The 23939-nt window shown below is 37.0% G+C and overlaps 1 protein-coding gene across 1 annotated transcript; it reads left to right on the top strand.

Annotated features, from left to right (window-relative positions):
* Positions 1-3308: 3308 nt before the first annotated feature.
* LOC126822235 (kelch domain-containing protein 2) lies at positions 3309-21860 on the top strand. Its single transcript, XM_056101295.1, has 11 exons — positions 3309-3436; positions 5500-5660; positions 7333-7400; positions 8253-8474; positions 9475-9562; positions 10967-11050; positions 11403-11542; positions 13642-13754; positions 14961-15121; positions 15809-15861; positions 16895-21860. Exons 2-11 carry the CDS (start codon positions 5508-5510, stop codon positions 17082-17084), a joined length of 1272 nt encoding a protein of 423 aa, XP_055957270.1. The 5' UTR covers positions 3309-3436; positions 5500-5507; the 3' UTR covers positions 17085-21860.
* The last annotated feature ends 2079 nt before the right edge of the window (positions 21861-23939 follow it).

Below are 23939 nucleotides of genomic sequence, written 5' to 3'. Positions count from 1 at the left end.
TTTTCAACAATAGCCAAATTTTATTTTGCACCATCCTCTAGCCAGAAATGAGGTAAAAAAAAAAAAATAAACCGCCCTCCCCCCCTACAGTTTCAGCTGTCAGTTGCCCGAGAAACAAGACATTTATTTTGTGTAGCCTTACATATAAATATGTTGCTGTGATGTGTATAAGTTAATTGGATAATAATAATTGTTTATGTCTTGCATCGTTGCTAAGCAACACCCTTATTCCTATCTAATTACATATCTCAGACTTGTTCTTTAAATGGCATTTAGTAACTGGATAGAGTAACAACAAAACACATACTTATGGAAAACAGCTACTAGTGTATTTAAGGCGACGTTTCGTAGAGTATTCTCTCAACGTTATCAAGCTATTAGCTATTAGCTTGATAACGTTGAGAGAATACTCTACGAAACGTCGCCTTAAATACACTAGTAGCTGTTTTCCATAAGTATGTGTTTTGTTGATACCTCAGACTTGTTCATTGAAAGTTATCATTTTATCCTATTAGAATGTTTAAAACCAGCATAACTTTGTAATAATAACTGTATTATTTGTGTATTTCATTTTGCTATGTAATTAAATGTATAAATGAGCTCCACTGACAAGTATATTGTTGTTTAAGTTAAAGCACTGTATAAATTCATTATTATGTACATCCTAGTCAAAAAATCACATGGTAATAAACAGGACTTGTATTCCGGAGAATTGTATGCCATGTACACAATTGATAAAGGAAACAACGTCCGTGTAATCTTTTGAAATGAAAATGTGTCCTGTCTATAATAACCCTCACTGCACCTCCCCCCACCAAACCCATGCCTACTCCCACAATTCAACATTTTATTTTGACTAAAATCAAGTGGAATTAAATCCTATTAATACCTGGACATGGTGGCTAAATTAAAGTTATACATGTATATTTGATCAATTCAAATCTTTAAGTTGATGATTAATTAAATTACCAAGATATTATTATTTGTCAAACTGATCCAAACTATAACGTCAATAATATTTTCATGACATGATCACTCTGACTCAATGCTATTCACCATTCCATATTCACTATCATCATCATCATACAGGAAATATAAATGTGGGAGCAAATAAAATAAGCCAAAAATTGACCAGCTAGCAAAATTTTGATTGAGAGCTATGATGTGAATATATGCTAGTTTTTTTCCATGTCATATGTGGTACATGTACGCAGCTTTAGCTGTTTGTGGGTTTTTGCAAACATCAAACAGTTGAAGATGACTATGATCAGCCGATTACGTCCATTTCCATAGCTACAGCCTTCAAAAAAGTCTATTTATAGAGCTCTGATGTGAATACATGCTAGTTTTTTTTACGATGTCATATGTATTACATGTACACAGCTTTAGTCGTTTGTGGGTTTTTCAAACATCAAACAGCTGATGATGACTATAATCAACTGATTACGTCCGCTTCCATAGCTACAGCTCTCAAAAAAGTTTATTTATAGAGTATTTAAAGATATTATTACTGGTATATATATAAATATATATATGTTATGAATATATGATCTTAGATCAGTACATATGCCAATTAAAAATAGTTTTTAACAAATTATGTTATAATTTAGACCAGTGACAACTGAAACAACAGCTTCTAAGTCATATAAAATATAATTTTAACTATAACGTGAATGGCAGTTTGCTATACTTGATGACCAAATTATAATGTAATCTGTCCAAGAACCGTAAAGTTGTCATCATCCCATCTTGTGGAAATTGTCCTCAAGAGTTTATTTTATAAATGATTAAATTATATTTATGATGATTCTGTGATATATATTATTGTATTCGTAGCGAGTATAACTATTTATATTTTATTCCTCAAATGTTATGCTACTATTGGCAGTGTTATTGATATGTGAATTTGTCCAATAATTTTATTCTTATGATAAACTTGTTTTTGTTATTGCTAATCATTAAAGTGCTTATTGATAAAAGTTGGTTCTTGTAAATTGCTCTCTTAACGTTCTCAGCTCTCCAGGACGGCAGGAGCCCATTTCATATGACTCTCGGAACGTACTTGTACATAACTTTATTTATATACATGTACTATGAGACTAGCTCCATGGTCCATTTGATTCCTGTCTCACTTAACAGGCAATCCCAGGTTTGATTACGGTATTGACCAATAAAGTCCTCCAAATTCCCCACCATGATTTCCCCTTGTCAGTGATGGCAAGGAAAAGTGTCTAGTCCTTTGGATGGGAAGGATAAGTGAGGTCCATTTATGTACTCGTTGGCGTGCTTGTCAAAGAATATTCCACAGTTGGAAATTAGTAAAAAGTAGGCAGAAATGCCACTGTCCAAGGAAAATTTCCCTCATAGTACACTGGATGGTGCATGCCTGTCTTCTTTAGCCAGTTGGTGTAGTAGGACGTTTAAAGGAGGCAAGTCTTCAACTCAATTCGCCTGTGTATCTGCTATCGCTCATCACTTCAGTCATTTATATAGAGGGATAACTCGTGTTATCCTTTTGTGTTCGTCACTTCCGATTGTTGAAACCTCATTACGCATCTATCGTAGCAATGATCTCTGTGTTAAAATTATATTTCAAACTGTTTAACCAACTCTATCACATGTGATAATGACTGGCACCAATATTGTCCTTTAAATGTAAATCAATTTATATGCATTCATATTATATTATATGCATTGTATCCATTCCTGAGTGCCAAAGAATAGGGATTTAGGGCCTTTAACACCATTCATTTCATGAAACATAAATAAAGTTGCATGAGAGTGAGAGGGCTTTCTTTATCAAGTGGTCTGATAATAGCTGTGCTGTAGAGACCTATATTATACAAGTCATGGGTTCAATTCAAGGTTTGTATGTGACCAGGAGTAAGATCACCAGCGTTTCATTTGGGTACTTTGGTGTACTCTCATTTCCAAAAGACCCCTGTAAACGAGCAAATTATTGATATAGAAAAATCCCATGTTAATTTCAAAAACTATTTAGTTTTGAGCGAAATAATAGAACTCAAAGCTTGCATAAATGATCTGATATTTGTGTCCCATCACAAATCCCAGGCCTATTCAGCCCCCACTCCACAGCATTTAATTTTTGGGGTAAGTATTTTTTAGAAATAATGAATTTAAGAAATTGTAAATGTAGATCTCTTTGCTGATATAAAAGATAAACCCTAAGTATGAAATTATCAAAAGAAGTCTTACTCCACATGTTGTGATAACTAGAGTTGTTTCCCTTTAACAACAAATATTCACAAAAAAGACCTGCTTGATCAAGTTAACAGGAAAGGGGAAATAACTCCAAATAAATGGCTGAATAAATATTTTGTCAACAAAATTAATTTCAATGTAGATTTTATCTATTATTATCTTACGGACTAGTGGCGTGTGAAATAAATATACATATTCTTTTATGCGAATGCAGGTAATTCAGTCCGTCTAACTTTTGCTGAAGTGAATTAAAGAATTTATAGCTTACTCGAGATTATAAATTTGCGAACATAGAGCGTGTAATTTAGATGTCAAGAATTTTTGGTGAATTCAGACGATTACGCAATAATACACTAGACTTTGACTAGATAGCAGACTAATTTAGACCCATGCAGTGAAAATGTTTAGTGCTTAGCTAAAAAGACACTGTGGTTGAAGGTCAACAGGCAACATTTTGCCTTTGATCAGGTATTTAGCCTGCTTTAGTGGATTACATGTCATTTGGGACTCGCGTCATTTGGGACTCAAAAAAATATGACCACGACATTTGGGACTCGGGTATACGACGTTTGGGACTTTGGTATACGTCGTTTGGGACTGGGGTATACAACGTTTGGGACTCGGGATAATTTATTAGAAATAGGCCAATTCAAAACACGAAAGAAAATATTTATTAACATGAAACACGTGGTTAGTAAAAGGCTCAACCAAACGATAAAACATTAGTTGCACTTACGGTTCTTTGATAATCATCGTTTCTCATAAAAGTTATATATTTATTTAAAACGAATAATATGCTGATGAATTTATTTGAAAATGACCTACACAAAAAAAAATAAATATTTACACGACATGCAATCTTTTTTACAAGCCCCTAGAAATTGTTAACGATTATCCGTGTGCTGCACGTTGACATGCTTGTCGTAGATGGCAATAACAATCGATAAATTAGTGCGTACAAGGCAAAGTTTTTTTGTGTGAAAATATAAGAAACTAGCAGGATACCTGGCTTCGCTCGGGGGTCATAACTCCGAAACCAGAAGTGGTAGACTAATGCCACCTGGCCTATGTTACTCCCCGGTCCGAGCTACCCCTATACCCCAAATTTCAGACTCGGGACAGACCTAGTGTAGCTGCCAACCCCGAACAGACCGGCTTCGCTCGGGGGTCATAACTCCGAAACCGGAGGTGGTAGACTAACGCCACCTGGCCTATGTTACTCCCCGGTCCGAGCTACCCCTATACCCCAAATTTCAGACTCGGGGCAGACCTAGTGTAGCCGCCAACCCCGAACAGACCGGCTTCGCTCGGGTGTCATAACTCCGAAACCGGAAGTGGTAGACTAACGCCACCTGGCCTATGTTACTCCCCGGTCCGAGCTACCCCTATACCCCAAATTTCAGACTCGGGGCAGACCTAGTGTAGCCGCCAACCCCGAACAGACAGACAGACAGACAAACGACAGTCACAAATATATATATAGATGGCAACGATCAAAGCGGGATAATTAAAGCTGATTAACTGATAATCCCTATGTTATTGCAGTATGTTCAAAGAAACCTAACGGTTCTTTGGTGGATGAGGAAAAACGTGAGTTGTCAATCATCGAGAATGGCGGCCATGTGTTGATTGCAGTTATACGGTTTCACGAAAAAACATTAGCAGTGGTCGGTCAATCAAGCTCGTTTACTATTTGGTAAAAGAAAATCAACGAAGTATTACTAAATATACACAAATTTTCAACAATATATTATTGTCAAGATTAATACTCGCAGATAAAACAAAACAAAGGAGAAGTTTTATACTCGCAGATAAAACAAAACAAAAGAGAACTAGCAGTGTTAATCGCGGTCTCAACAATCGCCGATCAACTAAATAAAACGAAAGACAACTAAGACAGCTGTTACTATATATCTCATAAATAAATAGTCCCAACTGTCGTTTATATTGAGTCCCAAATGTCGTTTGTGTTGAGTCCCAATTGACGCCAATCAAGTCCCAAACGTCGTCAACTGAGTCCCAAATGTCGTTTATGTTGAGTCCCAAATGTCGTTTATGTTGAGTCCCAAATGACGTGATACCCTTTAGTGCACCCATCTTCGTTAGCCCAGTCGGACGTTAAACTCTTATTTCATTTCATTTTAGCTAATGCAAGATAAGACTATAGGCCTATTAAAAAGCACAAAGCCTCTTTGCGAAACACAGAAGGTTGATATGATAAGGCTATAAATAAATTATATAATTTATAGTATTTTTTTTTTGTTTTCCTCTCAAGAGAAACCAGGATGTCAGCAGATGACGAGGGTAGGCATATAGAGAATGGAAGTGATGAAGAACAACCAGAAGATGAAAGAAGACACACTCCTACAATATCACCAAGATGTGGTCATATAACACATTGTGTTGGAATGAATGTTTTAGTATGGGGAGGTTATAAGGTAAACATGGCATTCAACAGTAGATATAAGTCTCCCGGTCTGGATTTTATCGGATTAAAAAGAGGCTCGTAAAAGGATTTGCCCAACACTTACAGAGGTCGCTGACTGGTATATGCCATCTAAAGATGCCACATGTTCTGTAGTTTTCAATTTTTTCACAGCTTAACTGCTAAAGATACATTATGGGAGATTAGATAAAGAGCTGGCAGTTCTCACTATAATAGTTAAAAACTAGATACTGTAAAGGGAATTTGCTGATAATTTCAGTCAAATTGATCCACTATGTACCAAGATTTTAGTGATTGAATTTTCGGCCTGTCCTCGATCATCATTACTATATAGTCGGTAGGATAAAAAACATAGTCTCAATTATCCATTTCATGATTAAATTATGAATGGAAGTCGAACAGCAAATTGGAACCTAATCAAATAAACATCACAGGCTAGCGATGCAATCGAGAGTTGATTATGATCTGGATAAGTTAATTAATGTCTAATTAATAATTTAGATAACATTTCAGACCTAAAGAAAGACCTGCAATTGGCAGAATTAGCTCTTGCATAATGTATGTTTAAGTTATGGAAACAAAACTAAAATATCAACAGTAGATATAAGTCTCGCAGTCTGGATTTTATCGGATTACAAAGAGACTCGTAAAAGGATTTTCCCAACACGTACAGTACCTATGGTCGCTGGCTGGTTTATGCCATCTAAATAGGATGCTGCAGGTTCTGTAGATATAAATCTTCCAGTCTGGATTTTATTGAATTAAAAAAAACTTGTAAAAGGATTTACCCAATACTTATAAGGGTTGCTGGCTGGTTTGTGTTTTCTACAGAGGATGCTGCATGTTCTGAAGTTTTCAGTTCATCATGAATCTTTGTAAATACCAAACACATTTTTGGATTGATGTTTCTTTTAGAGATTCATCGTTCACAAAATTGCGTCTATTTTTTCTAATTGTCAAAATTGGGTTGTCTAGAGGTTTAACATATGCACGTGAAATCCCTAAGGTCTGTCATTGAGCCAAGTGGAATTGTTTCGATTCACCCACCATCCTCGTAGGCTTTCTCCGAGTCCTCCGGTTTCCCCCCTCTGCTAAAGACTCCTGTGCACAAGCGAATTATTGAAATGAAATTGAACAATATTTTAGTCCCAAAATGACCTAGTTTGTATCGAGTGGATGATAAACCCCATCTCTATCTCTTTCTTTATGAATTAGGTTTAACAATTCAAAATGACCAAATAATAGGACTGAGATGGACAGTTAATTGTGTTACCGGTAGTGATATCATGAAAAGAAAACAGTTGTTTTATGTAAATGAAATGAAATGGGGTTTTTACGTCCTACTGTTCTGCACCGACTGGGCTAATGAAGTGGGCTATGAGGAAAATTTTGCTCAAGCAACGGCACTATGGCATACTCTTATATCAAATTCCAACTGTCAAGGGATCTTTTACATGGACGCCAATGTGTACACGAGACCTCAGTTTTTTGTCCCATCCAAATGACTAGACAGCTGTCCTCATCAGGCCTTCCTTCCAACACCACTGACAGGGGGAAACCATGTCAGAAAATCATGATGAACTTTTTTGGCCAATGCTGAGATCGAACATGCTACCTCCAGACTAGCGAGCCAGCGCCTTACCGTTGTTTTATGTATATTGCAGGAGGATGGACAGGAACGTTATTTACCACCAGAAGATGTGTGGGTTTATAATTTAGAATTAGAAATCTGGTAAGAATAGAAAAATTATCCCTGCTTCGACAAAAAGTTATCTTTTCAGGGTTAAAGGTCATACAAAAATTTTCGTACGGCTTACTAATTGGTTAAGATGAAAATGAGTCTTCAACTTTCATCGGAAAGGCATAAAGTCTGTCATTGAGTCAACTGACGTGGTTTCGATTCCCCGATTGTACTTGGCAAGGAGTAGGGTCGCCTGTTCAACCTCGTGGGTTTTCTCCAGGGCCTCCGATTTCCTCCCACATGGAAATAAAATTGAACCATATGTTAGTCCTGAAATGACCTAGTTTGTGTCGAGTGGACATTAAACCCCATTTCTCTCTCTCTCTCATCGGAAAGGTAAACAGACTGCATGTCTGTCATCACAAAATTCATTCAGGGGGTGGGTTCGGTGCCCTGAACATATAGCGAGTCAAAATGGAATTCCAGGTGCTTGTCACTGAGACAATATTTTAAACTAATAAACACAGGTTTGCAAATTATTCCAGCCTCTCTGGTCCAGATGACCCAGGTCTGCATTGCTTACGAGTCTTATGATTTACTAAATATGCAAAAAGTTTGACAGTATTATTATTACTTAACACAACATTTGATGCTATTTTATCCTGACCAGCATTCCTTGTAATTGAAACAGGGAAAGGTTGAGCTGGAGTAATCAAGACTAATAAAGTTTGGGCTGGAGTAATCAAGACTAATTAGATATTAATAATTAAGCTCATTGTTTTATATATCTGATTGCTCACATGTTTACCTCTGCATTAGTTTCAAGATCTCACAATGAAGAAAATTATCTCCTTGTATTATTGGATTCCAGGAATTCTATGAATCCTTTTTTTTTTTTTACAGGTCTTGTCATAGAACAAATGGTGATGTACCCCCTGGTATGTCAGGATGTTGTAGTTGTATTTACGATAATTATTTATATATAATTGGTGGTCATAGTATTAACGGCAACTGTAACTCCATTTATAAATTAAATTTGAAAGATTTAACATGGAGTCGTTTGATAGTTCTTGGTGAATTGTTCAGTCCGAGAGATAAAGCTACAGCTTGGTATCATAACGAAAAGTAAGTTATAGGTCACTATGGCTAAAGCTGATTATCCCAAAATATTATCATTAGATAATAAATATATTATCAGGGAGACATGGCGGCTTACCGAGTATGGCACTGGCTCATTAGCCAGCAGGTTTTGGCTGAGAAAGTTCCTTAGGTTCCCCCTTGTCTTTGGTGCAGGAGGGGGGTTGGATGGCCGAATGGTTAGCATGTGTGCGCTGTATCATAAAGTCTGTCATTGAGTCAACTGGCGTGGTTTCGAATCCCCTGTTGTACGTGACAAGGAGTAGGGTCGCCTGTCCAATCTCGTGGGTTTTCTCCAGGTCCTCCTGTTTCCTCCCACTGATTAAGACCCCTATGCGCAAGCAAATTATTGAAATAAAATTAAACCATATGTTAGTCCCGAAATGACCTAGTTGTGTCGAGTGGACGTTAAACCCGATTTCTCTCTCTCTCTCTTTGGTGCAGGATATTGTCTAGTTGTTAGGATGGTACACAAAATCAAGATATGATAGGCACATAAAAGAACTCTTTGTTTGGGGGTGGAGGGCCAAATGGTTAGCACGCTGTATCATAAGGTCTGTCATTGAGCATTGAGTCAACTGGCGTGGTTTCGATTCCCCGGTTGTACGTGACAAGGAGTATGGTCACCTTTCCAACCTCGTTGGTTTTCTCCAGGTCTCCCAGTTTCCTCCCACTGCGAAAGACCCCTACGTGCAAGTGAATTATTGAAATAAAATTGAACCATGTGTTAGTCCCAAAATGATCTAGTTTGTGTTGAGTGGACATTAAACCCCATCTCTCTCTCTCTCTCTCTCTAATTCCCCCCTATTGTGTAATTAATTTGACGAAGTGACGAAGAACTATACCTCCAAGGCGTTATATTACGCCCTACACACAGTGAGTGGCAGTTGTCCAGGATGTTATATACTGACCTACGCACTCAACGGATTAAACCACATTTTTTGTTTTCTTTTTCTCTCTCTTTTCTAAGATTATTCTGTATTTTCAGAATCTATATGTTTGGAGGATTTGGCGTTCCAATCATTGATTATTTAGATGATCATGGTTCATTTGAACTTGATCCTAGCCTAGAAATGGTAAATATAACATATTTTATTGTGCATAAAGTTGGTGCTCGGTTGTCTATCCAGAAAATTCTAAAATGATGGATTTGCACTGGAGTGGCACAGAATTGAGTTGAGTCTTGTCCCGGTTTTGCGAGTCCCAAACATATAGAAAAGATTGGTCTAGATTGTCAATCCAAAAGATTTTGAATTCCTGGATTTGCAATCAAGTGACACAGAATTGAGTTCAGTCACAGTTCTACAATTCCAAAACATATAGGATGTGTGACGTTATCTAGAGTTTCAGCTACATATATAAAATGAAATAAAATGGGGTTTTACGTCCTTCTGTTCTGCTCCGACTGGGCTAATGAAGACGGGCATACGCCATACAGTGTGCTATGAGGGAAATTTTGCTCGGACAGTGGCACTACAGCCTACTCTTATATCAAATTCAAACTGTCAAGATATCTTTTATGTGCACACCAATGTGTACAGGGGACCTCTGTTTTGTCCCATCCACAAAACTAGCTAGATATATAAAGATTGGTCTAGATAATATAATATTCAGGCCTTGTTACCTGAGATTCTCAAGTTTTATTCTGATTTATGACATTTTTTGAGGTACATTAAAAAGAATTAAATTCTGGGAAGTTAATCAAGTATCCCCATTGTTCACCATTTGAAATCAAAATGATGAAATACCAACAGGATGAAATAAATGCCCCCCTCCCCGACCACCAAATATTGTTATTGATACTAATCTCCTATATTGAATGATAAAAGGTTATTTTACTGTTATATATATATTCGTTACATATTTATAGGGGCACCATAATCTTTTCAGGCGTAGGGTCACCTGTAGGGTCACCTGTACAAACTCGTGAGCTTTCTCCAGGTCCTCTGGTTTCCTCTCACAGCTGGGGGGTTGGATGGCTGAATGGTTAGCACGTGCGCGCTGTACCATAAAGTCTGTCATTGAGTCAACTGGCGTGGTTTCGAATCCCCGGTTGTACGTGGCAAGGAGTAGGGTCGCCTGTCCAACCTCGTGGGTTTTCTCCGGGTCCTCCGGTTTCCTCCCACTGCTAAAGAACCCTACGCGCAAGCGAATTATTGAAATAAAATTAAACCATGTGTTAGTCCCGAAGTGACCTAGTTTGTGTTGAGTGGACGTTAAACCCCATTTCTCTCTCTCTCTCTCCTCTCACAGCTAAAGACCACTACACGCAAGTGAATTATTGAAGTAAAACTGAACAATGTTAGTCCCAAAATGACCTAGTTTGTATCAGTTGGACATTAAACCACATTTCTCTCTCTCTCTCTATTCAGTGCTTAGGGTCTCTAATTAAAGAGCTAAATACATCCCTACATAAAGCCCTGTAATTTTATGTTTTAATATAAGACAAGGTGTGAATATATTTTTGTTTTCTACTGCAGTCATATATAAGAAACAGAGGTTGGAATAATCAGTTGTTAGTTTTTGATGTTGTTGATGAAATATGGTCAAATCCTAAATGCAAGGTAAGTTTATCATTGTTAAGTTGTTGTCCGTGCATTTTTCAGACAATATTGTCTATAAGGTCAGTCAGAGCAGAACATTAGGATGTTAAACCCTGTTTCATTTCATTTCGTCTACAGGTGTTTTCTCCGGTTCATCTGGTTTCTTCCCACTGCTAAGAATCCCTACACGCAAGTGAATTATTGAATTAAAATTATACCATTTGTTAGTTCCAAAATGAAAGTTTGTGTCGAGTGGACATTAAGCCCCACTGCTATCACTTTCAACACTAGGTAATCATTATAATATGAAGATTCTGCAACAGTTAGAATTTGACTTTAATTTGGATTGTATTTTTTTGTTGTATATTTACAGGGAGTAACCCCTTACCCAAGAGCTGCCCATGCCTCAGCAAGACTTGGTGATAATGTTTATATATTTGGGGGAAGATTTCTTCTAGATAGATTAAATGATTTACACTGTTTAAATTTATCTACTTTAACATGGAGTGGAGAGTAAGTTGAATTGATCACGCAAATACACAAATATTTTGACAAATGTCGACTGATTGGAAATCTCCCGAATATTGGTTCTACATTTCATTACTATATTATTATGTGTTAATACTATAAATATTATTACACGATTACATGCTAAAACACCTTAAATATTATTACATGATTACATAGCATGTTAACACTGTAAATATTATTACATAATTACATGTCAAAACATAAATATTATTACATGATTACATTAACACTGTAAATATTACTACATTATAAATATTCTGTTTCAATGGCATTTAGTAATTGAACTAGAGTATACAGGTCACAATTCTATGGAATACAATTACTGCTTTTTACTGAGCGACGTTTCGACTAGGCTTCTCTAGTCATTATCAAGCTATGATCGTATCTGATCAATGAGTTTGACTGCCACATCTCCATACTGATGTCTGATAAACTGTTTCAATGGCATTTAGTAATTGAACTAGAGTATACAGGTCACAATTCTATGGAATACAATTACTGCTTTTTACTGAGCGACGTTTCGACTAGGCTTCTCTAGTCATTATCAAGCTATGATCGTATCTGATCAATGAGTTTGACTGCCACATCTCCATACTGATGTCTGATAAACTGTTTCAATGGCATTTAGTAATTGAACTAGAGTATACAGGTCACAATTCTATGGAATACAATTACTGCTTTTTACTGAGCGACGTTTCGACTAGGCTTCTCTAGTCATTATCAAGCTATGATCGTATCTGATCAATGAGTTTGACTGCCACATCTCCAAACAGTTTATCAGACATCAGTATGGAGATGTGGCAGTCAAACTCATTGATCAGATACGATCATAGCTTGATAATGACTAGAGAAGCCTAGTCGAAACGTCGCTCAGTAAAAAGCAGTAATTGTATTCCATAGAATTGTGACCTGTATACTCTAGTTCAATTACTAAATGCCATTGAAACAGTTTATCAGACATCAGTATGGAGATGTGGCAGTCAAACTCATTGATCAGATACGATCATAGCTTGATAATGACTAGAGAAGCCTAGTCGAAACGTCGCTCAGTAAAAAGCAGTAATTGTATTCCATAGAATTGTGACCTGTATACTCTAGTTCAATTACTAAATGCCATTGAAACAGTTTATCAGACATCAGTATGGAGATGTGGCAGTCAAACTCATTGATCAGATACGATCATAGCTTGATAATGACTAGAGAAGCCTAGTCGAAACGTCGCTCAGTAAAAAGCAGTAATTGTATTCCATAGAATTGTGACCTGTATATTATAAATATTATTTCATGAGTACATTATCACTGTAAATATTACTACATGATAACATTTTAACACTGTAAATATCACTACATGATAATATATTAACACTGTAAATATTACTACATTATAAATATTATTTCATGAGTACATTATCACTGTAAATATTACTACATGATAACATTTTAACACTGTAAATATCACTACATGATAATATATTAACACTGTAAATATTACTACATGATAATATTATTACATGATTAAATGTCAACACTGTATATATTATTATGTGATTACATGCCAACATTTTAACCTTTTATATGTTATAACATGTTAACCCTGTAAATGTTATTACATGATTACATTGCATGTGAACACTGTAAACATAATTACATGATTACATTACATGTTAACAATCTAAATATTATTACATGTGCACACTATAAACATTATTACATGATTACATTTCATGTGAACACTGTAAATATTACATGATTACATTGCAATTAATGCTGTAAATATAATTGCATGATTACATTACCTGTAAATGATTACTTTACATAGTAACACTAAATATACTATTACAATATTATTATTTTGCCTGTAAATGATTAAATTACATGTTAACACTAAATATTATTATTACATGTTAAATGATTAAATTCCATGTTAACACTAAATATTATTATTACATGTTAAATGCTACAACTCTTTCTTGATTATATTTTTCTGTAAACTTATGTATCTTGCTTTTAGGAAGCCAATTTATATAAGTCATTTACATTGGCTTGTTTCAGTATCGTGTAAATATTATTTATTATTTCAGATTAACAGTAGGAAGTAATGTACCATGTGGTAGATCATGGCACACCCTTACTGCTGCCTCTAATAAATATATGTTTCTATATGGTGGATACACACAGGATAACCAACCACTAAGTAAGTAGTTAGGACACAAGTAGAATATTCAAGTGGCTGAAATTTTACTATTAATTTCACTATTAATGTTGATGTATGAATACAAGAATGCAATTGCAAATGTATTGGGGTTTTTAAAAGTTCTAAGTATTTAGATTCGGAATACTTTATACAGTTATTGTCGTGAGTAGAGTATATGGTATAAACTATTATGTCTGTAGTTGAAAGGACAACTATTTGTGACCAATGGCCAGTTCATTGCTTGAACTAATTAGAAATTTACAACAATATGTTTCATTTGCATAAACATGTTATAGATTCACATTGTCAGGGGGTTGGATGGCCGAATGGCTGGCACATGCGTGCTGTATCATAAGGTCTGTCATTGAGTCAACTGCCGTGGTTACGACTCCCTGGTTGTATGTGACAAAAAGTAGGTTTGTCTGTCCAACCTCGTGGGTTTTCTCCGGGTCCTCTGATTTCCTGCCACTGCTAAAAAAACCTACGCGCAAGTGAATTATTGACATAAAATTGAACCATGTGTTAGTCCTGAAATGACCTAGTTTATGTTGAGTGAACTTCATCACTGTAGGCAATTAATTTATTTTCATAAGCACTTTATTTATGCACCCTCATTTGCGAGAGAAATATTATTTGTGGGAGAGTACATTTTTTTTCACTCCAGTCCTCGATTTTATTTTTGCCTGCATGTAGAAGAGAACTTTTCTGTGGGAGAGTACATTGCCATTACTCAGTCCACGATTTGGGAATGTATTGTCCTCCCCCCTGTTATTGTAAATGCACTAACTATTAAGCTGAACTAATGGGAATGATCGATTGAACGTTCCAGAATTGAATTCTGTCGAACCCAAAAATAGTGACAATCGAGTGAAAATGGGATATGGGGCCAGAACGCATGCGCTGACAGCATGAGAAAAATATCTCAACCAACCATGACAGCTGAAACATATTCTTTAGGGTTAATTACGTCATGATTCTACGGACACCACCTCCATTGTTGGGACTGACAGAACTGTGACAGGACTGAATTTCGCGTCACTTGATTGCAATTCCATGAATTCGGAATGTTCCGAACTGACAATCGAGCACCCCCTATGAGTTGTGAATTTATTACACAGAGTTATGTCCCCTGTCATTCAAAACTTGTCAAAAATAGAATACATTGTATGTCATAGGAATGTATGTTTATTTGTATGTTTTGTATAGGTGATGCATGGGTACTTGATGTCAGTACGTTACAGTGGACACAACTAGATGTACCTGACACTAGACCTAGATTATGGCACACAGCTTGTTTAAGTAGTCAACAAGATATTGTTATATTTGGTGGCTGTACAAACAATATATTAGATCAACGGCTACCATCTGTAAGTTTTTCATTTTACTTTGATTTTCGGTGTCCTGTAGTAAGTTTTTCATTTTCTCTTGATTTTTGGCATTCTATAGTTGATTTAGTTACTATCCAGTGTGTATCGGTTGAGGTTCATTATGATAATCCATCCAATTATCAGGCTATCTAACAACACTACTTGTTTTGATCAGGTAATATCTCATAGAGAAATATCCAGAGAGCTACAATTGGTTGATGGGAGTGGGTGAGCTGGAGGTGGAGGGTTAGTGTGTGCTAGGTGGGTGCCAGATCCTAGCCTTACCAAAAAGATTTTAAGAATTTGAAACCCCAAATAAAAGCAAATTTGTGCCAAGGGATCTTATACTTTCACTCCAATGTGTACACAGGACCTCATTTTTTTGTCCTTTTTGGTCGATTATACGTTGTGGCGTGCCAGGAACTGTCTTGCATCACTGACAATGGGGAACCATGCTGGAAAATCCAGTTGAACTTTTTTTTGTCAATGCAGGGGTCGAACATGGGACCTCAGTTTTTTGTCCTATCTGAATGACTATACATTGTGCGTTGCCAGGACCTTATCCTGCACCACTGACAATGGGGGAACCATGCTGGAAAATCCAGATACTAGTTTAAAGCTAGATTCCCCCTTGTAATTATAGTACACCTTGGCGTTCAAATAACTAATAGCGTTTATTTTTTGTAGATTCATACCAATGAAGTAATTTTGTTTCGACTTAGCCCTAAATGTCTTCAAAGGTAAGTAATTATTATCACCACGAGGAAGTTGGATTGACTAGTAACAAAAATGTTAATACAGGGGCGTTTTAAGGTTTATCATGGCGGAGGCTATACTATTTTGAGGGCCCTTTTATGTGGCGGGGGGGGGGGGGGTGTCTCTGCCCCCGGCCACCGGAGTTCGAAAAATTTTGCAAAATAGAAAACATTTTGGTGCATTCTGACATATCCTCTCGTGGGTTTTCTCCGGGACCTGCGGTTTCCTCCCACTGCTAATAACCCCTACGCGCAAGCGAATTATGTAAATAAAATTAAAAACCATATGTTAGACCCGAAATGACCTAGTTTGTGTCGAGTGGACGTTAAACCCCATTTCTCTCTCTCTCTCCCGTACACATGAAATCACAAGGTCATCGAGTCAAGTGACAAGGAGTAGGGTCGCCTGTCCAACCAAGTGGTTTTTCTCCAGGTCCTCCGGTTTCCTCCCATTGCTAAAGACCACTATGCGCAAATGAATTATTGAAATAAAATTGAACCATGTGTTGTTAGTCCCGATATGACCTAGTAGTATGTATCAAGTGGACGTTAAACACCATTTCTCTTTTTCCTAGTTAGTTAGCCACAGCCTGGAAACTCTGAAGAATCTTTTAACACCTATCTGATGATAATATTTAGGTTATTTTCATATTTCAGAATCTGTTTGCTCGCTAGCCTGGAGGTCGGGTGTTCGATCCCTGCATTGGCCGAGAAAGTTCATCCAGATTTTCTGGCGTGGTTTCCCCTTGTCAGTGATGCAGGACGAAGGGCCTGACAAGGAAAGCTGTCTAGTCGTTCGGATGGGACGAAAAACCGAGGTCCCGTGTACACATTGACGTGCACGTAAAAGATCCCTTGGCAGTTGGAATTCCATATAAGAGTAGGCCGTAGTGCTGCTGTCCGGGCAAAATTTCCCTCATAGCACACTGTATGGCGTATGCCCGTCTTCATTAGCCCAGCTTAGGAGCAGAAGAGTAGGACGTTAAACTCCATTTCATTTCATTTCATTTCATTTCAGAATCTGTTTTGATGTTGTGTTTAATTTGAGAGAAAGGACTCAAAATGATTGGGACAGTTTACCGTATAATATTAAAAATATGCTTGAAAATAAAGTCAAGTGTATTAAAAAAAAACATCTCTGCAAACGACAGGAAGAATCCCCACAGATAGAAATAAGCCGTTCAACTTCAAGTTGTGTATTATCTTGAAAACAAAAAAGTTACATTTATATACCGTAAAATGCCCTACTCCTTCCAATCGCCTTTCCCACAAGGGTTAATGAAGATTCAGGATTAGGTTATAATCGAAAAACCAAACTTGAGAGCTTCGTGAACTCCTGAATTAATAAATGATACCATGTGTTCTAGAAACCAGTCACAGCCACCAGGGATTGAAAGACAAAATAACCAAAAAACTTGTTAACAATCTGAACTCCTCAGAAGAAAAGTGGGTACCGGGTGTTACAGAAGCTACAGGTAAAGGCAGAAAGACTAGAAAAATTGTTAACTATATGAACTCCTCAAAAGAAAAGTGGTACCAAGTGTTACAGAACCCAGCAGCACAGTGGTTGAATGACAACATAACACAAACATGACAGAATTAAATTCAATTCAATTTAGAATCAAAATTGATTAAAGATTCGATAACGAGTTGGCAGTTCTCACTATAATAGTTAAAAACTAGATAACGTAAAGGCAATTTGCTGAAAATTTCATTCAAATTGTCCACTATGAACCAAGAACAAAGTGATTTAAGTTCCGTCTAGCCTTGATCATCATTACTAAAGTCAGTACGATAAACAGCATAGTTAAATCGTGAAGGAAAGTTATGCAGTAAATCGTCTCACAATCCACTAAATATCGCAGGCTAGCAATGACATCTAGAGTTGATTATGGTCTGGATAGGTTAATTAATGTCTAATTAATAATTTAGATAACATTTCAGGCCTAAAAAAAGACCTGCAATAGACAGATTTAGCTCTTGTATAATATATGTTTAATATAAATCTTTTATGAGTGGCTGTTTAAAAATACAAACATCTGTTAACCATGTAAATTATCTGAAATAAGCAAATAACAATCGGTGAATTTAAAGAAGCTACATCACTATTCTTTGGCACCTAGAACTGGACACAAATGGGTCGCAACGCATATAATAATGTAATATGAATGTATATAAACTAATTTACATTCTATCATTTCTGTTTTTACTGTAATTTCGAATCAGTTATGTTCGGTGGTCTTTGGCATCTAGCCATTCAGTAGTCATCCCTTGTGGGATATGTTTAGCGTCGTTCATCCAGTCGGTTCATTACAAATGGCATTCAAACGCTGTCTGGCACGCAAATCGTGTGGCAAGTTTAACATTTTCACTGTGTCTTAAATATTGGATACCGGAAGCCCATCTTTTCACGGTAAGATAACAACATCAGTGTTGATTTAAATTGACCAATATGTTGTGGATGATACTGAGTTAAAGACTTACCTACTTTGAGCTATGAAAATTCTTGCTGTGATACCTTAGATGAGAGATGACTGTAAATACAGTACATAGACAGTACAGACCATACAATTCAGAAAACAAAACTGTGAACAAAGATATATAATTGATATTTATGATCATGCTACACTGAAAAAGTCCAATAAGATGCTTCTTTACTAAAACTATTCACATATAAAGGATATATAAAGAATATTTATACTCTGTTCGGTTTGATGGCGGAGTGTTGGGGTTTTTTTATCATTGATTCAAATGGTGTGATTTTGACCCCAGTTTTGATAGTTGAGAGAGGTTCCATCTGTTGTTTTTTGATCATTGATGCAAATGGTGTGTTTTCGACCCCCAGGTTTGATAGCTGAGAGGTTCAATGTGTTGTTTTTTGATCATTGATGTAAATGGTGTGGTTTCGACCCCAGGGTTGAATGTGCCTAAATTCTAATGGTCTGCAGGGTGTCTCCCAGCGCTTTAAAGAACCCCATTCTGCACACAGAGAACTATCTGCTCTACTTCGAGAATAGATCTCTGCCCTAAATGGCCACCATATCCAACAATTAGTATACTGTTTACTCTGGTTCAAATCTATTATACACAAAAAGATTAATTAAACTTTTTTATACGCCCACATTTTCATGTGGACGTATTATGCCGTCGCCCCTGTCCGTCCGGACGTCCGTCCGTCCACAATTGTTTGTGGACTCTCTACAGGTCACAATTCTTATCCGATTTTGACGAAACTTGAAATATAGGTTAATCCCCAAAAGATCTCGGCTGGTTTCGATATTGTCATGTATTGGATCGAAACTTGTATTGTGGACCCTATAGAGGTCACAACTTTTATCCGATTTTGTTGAAACTTGAAATGTAAGTTTATAACTCAAAGATCTAGGTTCCTTTCGATATTTGCGCATATCGGACCGTAACTTCCTGAATTATGGCCCCTGATTGTACGAAAAATCGCATTTTTAGCTTGTGGACCCTATAGAGGTCTTAATTTTTATCCGATTTAAAAAAACGTTTTATTATATCACGTAAAAATATGGTATATCAAGGTTGTGGACCTTATAAAGGTCACAATTTTTATCCGATTTTGTTGAAACTTGAAATGTAAGTTTATAACCCAAAGATCTCGGTTCCTTTCGATATTTGAGTTCAAATTTCAAGAAAATCGACCCAAAACTGACAGACCAAATGGCCGCCCTTTGTTCTCAAATAGCGTAAAATATGGTATATCAAGGCTGTGGATCCTATAGAGGTCACAATTTTAATCTGATTTTGTTGAAACGTAAGTTTATAACACAAAGATCTCGGTTCCTTTCGATATTTGCGCATATCGAATTGTAATTTCCTGAATTATGGCCCTTGATTGTAGGAAAAATCACATTCTTTTTAGCTTGTTCTCTATCCATCTCTCGAAAATGTGGGCGTATCCTGCCTGGCAGCCGCTGGTCAATTTTATTTAATGAAAGCAGAATATATACTTCTCAAAATTTTTGAAATATACTTGTTGTTTTTTTTACTAAAATCGTTAATTTAGGATTTAAATTGTCAGCCAACTAGCTTAGTGTCTGTTGTCAAGCAGAGCTAATTTTATTATGAAAAATCCTGTATGTTCTACTGGACCCTTATGGCCGTCGGGATTTAATTTGATTAGTTGAACATATTGTATTTCTTGGTTTTAACATACTAGAAATTAGTGTTTTAATGAAGTGTTACTTTTTTGGTGCTCCAACCTCGTAGATTTTCTCCAGGTCCTCCTGTTTCCCCGCACTACTAAAGCTGCTTATAAAAATAAAATTAACCATATTTTAGTCCCAAAATGACATAATTTGTGTTGAGTGGATGTTAAACCCAATTTCTCTCTCTCTGTGTTTGGTCCTGAATGGTGTAACACGTCTTTTGTCCTAATTACCTCAAGACGTCTTTTGCATTTTACACCCCTCTAAATACGAAACAGGGGGTCACAGTGCCTAAGTGGGTGAGACGCTGGCTCGCTAGCCTGGAGGTCGGGTGTTCGACCCCTGCATTGGCCGAGAAAGTTCATCCAGATTTTCCGGCGTGGTTCCCCCTTGTCAGTGATGCAGAATGGAGGGCCTGACAAGGACAGCTGTCTAGTCCAGTGATGGGATTTCAAATTTTTCTTGTCAGACATTTTTTCTGAAAATAAAGGGGCATAACTTGTATCGTTATTTAAGCAGGCGTTTTCAAACAAGTTTCCCTCATAGCACACTGTATGGCGTATGCCCGCCTTCATTAGCCCAGTTCGGAGTAGGACATTAAACCCCATTTCATTTCATTTCTAAATACGAAACAGGAACGTGTTGATCTCCTAAACAAAAATGTTTTTAAAACCTGTTATCTATGATTACTGCCCGAGATGGTGGCTGTTGATCACAGAGAAATATCCTCCCTCAAAAACTTGGAAATATTTTTGCATGTCTCTATAGTTATCTCCCCTGCATTGTTATTATCATTCAATACAGTGTGCTATGAGGGTAGGGTGGCCAAATGATTAACCTGGGCATGTTGCATCAGGTCATTGAGTTAAGTAGAGTGGTTTCGATCGATTCCCCGCTTATATGTAACAAGGAGTAAGGTCGCCTGTTCAGCCTGGTGGGTTTTCTTTGTATCCTCCCACTGCTAAAGACCCCTTCTTGCAAGGGAATTATAGAAATAAAATTGAACCTATGTTAGATCTAAATTGACCTAGTGTGTGCTGAGTGGATGTTAAACCCCATTTCTCTCTCTCTTGCGCTATGAGGGAAATTTTGAATGGATAGAGGCATTACGGCCTACTCACATATCAAGGGACCTTTTATGTGCAGGCCAACGTGTACTCGACAGAACATCGTTTTTTTATCCCATCCGAATGACTACCGTATATGTTGTCCCTTGCCAGGCCCTCCATCTTGCATCACTGACAAGGGGGAACCACCCCGGTAAAATCCTGATGAACTTTCTTAGTCAACACAAGGTTCGAACACAGGACCTCCAAGCGAGCAAGCCTGTCTTACTGAGTCACAGATCACAATTTTAGGGAATACAATTACATTGCTTGATGAAGTCTAGAAGAGCCTAGTCGAAACATTCCATAACAGAGATAGAGAGAGAGAAATGGGGTTTAACGTCCACTCGACACAAACTAGGTCATTTCGGGACTAACATATGGTTTAATTTTATTTCAATAATTCGCTTGTGCATAGGGGTCTTTAGCAGTGGGAGGAAACCGGAGGATCCGGAGAAAACCCACAAAGGATGGACAGACGACCCTACTCCTTGTCACGTACAACCGGGGATTCGAAACCACGCCAGTCGACTCAATGACAGACTTTATGATACAGCGTGCACGCTAACCATTCGGCCATCCAACCCCCCCATAACAAACAGTAATGGTAATGTACTTGATGAAGTCTAGAGAAGCCTAGTCAAAGAGTTGCTCAGTAATAAAGAGAAGTTAATATTTTACAATATTTTAGAACCAACATCGATTTATACAGGCCCCCTGCAAAAAGTATCACCCCCCCCACCCCACCCCCGTGACAAAATTTTTGACCATAAAAAAAAATAGATATACATTGTTGTCCATTTTACAGCACCCCTGAGAACACTTCCTGCCCCCCTCGTTGCTCTGACCTAGTTACGTCCTGGATTTATATTATTCTCATTGCCCAAAATGGTAAAAAATATTTATAATACGCCGTTGTTCTTATCTAAATGAAACTGATGACGTGAAAGACTTTCATATACTTTAGTTTTCACACCACATTTTGAACTCGAGTTGTAAATCGGCAATCAACTGGAGGGGGGGGTGGAGGGGGGGATGGGGGTGGCCTAGTGGTCTAGAGTGTCAAGCTTTGAGCTTGAGCTGGCCGATCATCTCTGGCTTGTGGTTGTAGCTCCAATCCCTGGTGTCAGTGTATGTGGCTTGGAGATATAGGCGCCTTCTCAATCTTGGTTACTCGAGGTACTCCAGTTTCCTCACACAGGAAAAACCCTTGCACATACGCTAAGCATATAAAGTTAGAAATGAAAATGAAATGGGGTTGAACGTCCTACTGTTCTGCTCCGTACTGGGCTAATGCAGACAGGAATACGCCATACAGTGTGGTATGACAGAAATTATGCCCGTACAGAGGCACTACGGCCTACTCTTGTATCAAATTCCAACTGTCAAGGGATCTTTTACGTGCACACAAATGTGTACATGGGCCTCAGTTTTTCGTCCCATTTGAACGACTAGACAGCTGTCTTTCTCGGCCAATGAAGGGATCAAACACCCAGCCTTCAGGCTAGCGAGCCAGCGTGTTACCCACTGTGACCGCCCAAATAAAATGAGACAAGTGGTGGAAATGAAATGGGGTTTAACGTCCAACTGTTCTACTCTAACTTGGCCAATGAAGACGGGCATACGCCATTCAGTGTGCTTTGAGAGAAATTTTGCCTGGACAGCAGCGCTAAGGATTACACTTATATCAAATTCCAACTGCCAAGGGATCTATTTTGGAACAACAACAAAATTTTTTATTAGCAATATGTATTCACAGAACCTGGAAAAGCTACTTGCAAGAAATGTCAATCTTGATATGATCAAGAAAAGCAAGTTTAGCCATTTCTGTTAATAAAACATGTCTTCCACTCTTATGTAGTAAGTTTTGAAAAGGAGATCTTATTCAAGAAATAAATGGTTATTTTACCAAGAAGCTGCAATCAAGTAACCGAGAAAAAGATGGAAAAATGAATTTCATTATCAAATACAACCATTAAAAATATTTTTTATTTTGAAATCAACATATAAATGAAATACCAAAAATGAATTACATTATGAAATACAACCATTAAAAATATATTTTATTTTGATGGAAAAATGAATTTCATTATCAAATACAACCATTAAAAATATATTTTATTTTGAAATCAACATATAAATGAAATACCAAAAATGAATTACATTATGAAATACAACCATTAAAAATATATTTTATTTAGAAATTAACATATAAATGAAATACCAAAATCAGAAAAGAAAAGGAAACATAACATAAATAACTTTCAAATTTGTAAACAACCCAAAACACAGATCCTATTTCATTACGTTTTTGAAGTTTAAAATTTTGTTTTACTTGATGTGAGGGATTAGCCAATGGAACGGTCTGTTGTGGCGAGTTCTTGGTGTGTGGTGCACGTAACTGGGTAGACATTCGCAGCGAAGACCAAGCAAAAGTTGTATTTCTAGAAACCCACTTGAAACATCAATGCTGATAAATGTCTAATGTCATATGAACCCCCCTGACGCGACCTCCCACGACAACAAGTCAGATCTTCATGAAGTGAAGGCCATCAAAAATATAAAAAAACCAAAACGAAATAAAGATCTGTATTTTATTCAGATTGTAAACAACATAAACTGAGTGAAACCAAAAAATTCACTTATCAATCCCATAATATACATAGTTTTCAATTCAAATATATAATTGACCCAGTGAAATTATGATTGTATGCCGTTTGACTTACCATGTTTATATATTTTGCAAAATTCAAATATTTTTCATATATATTTCGCCAGGTGT

Source organism: Patella vulgata, chromosome 5 (genome assembly GCF_932274485.2).
Source record: "Patella vulgata chromosome 5, xgPatVulg1.2, whole genome shotgun sequence".
Lineage (NCBI taxonomy): Eukaryota > Metazoa > Mollusca > Gastropoda > Patellidae > Patella > Patella vulgata.
The sequence above is the reverse complement of the archived record's forward strand: the minus strand, read 5'-3'. Positions and strand labels throughout refer to the sequence as shown.

Excerpts from the sequence above, each read along its gene's own strand:
- LOC126822235 (XM_056101295.1), top strand. The coding sequence starts at position 5,508 with ATGTCAGCAGATGACGAGGGTAGGCATATAGAGAATGGAAGTGATGAA. Across the intron at positions 5,661-7,332 it reads TAGTATGGGGAGGTTATAAG|GAGGATGGACAGGAACGTTA; the intron begins GTAAACATGGCA and ends TGTATATTGCAG. Across the intron at positions 15,122-15,808 it reads TAGATCAACGGCTACCATCT|ATTCATACCAATGAAGTAAT; the intron begins GTAAGTTTTTCA and ends TATTTTTTGTAG.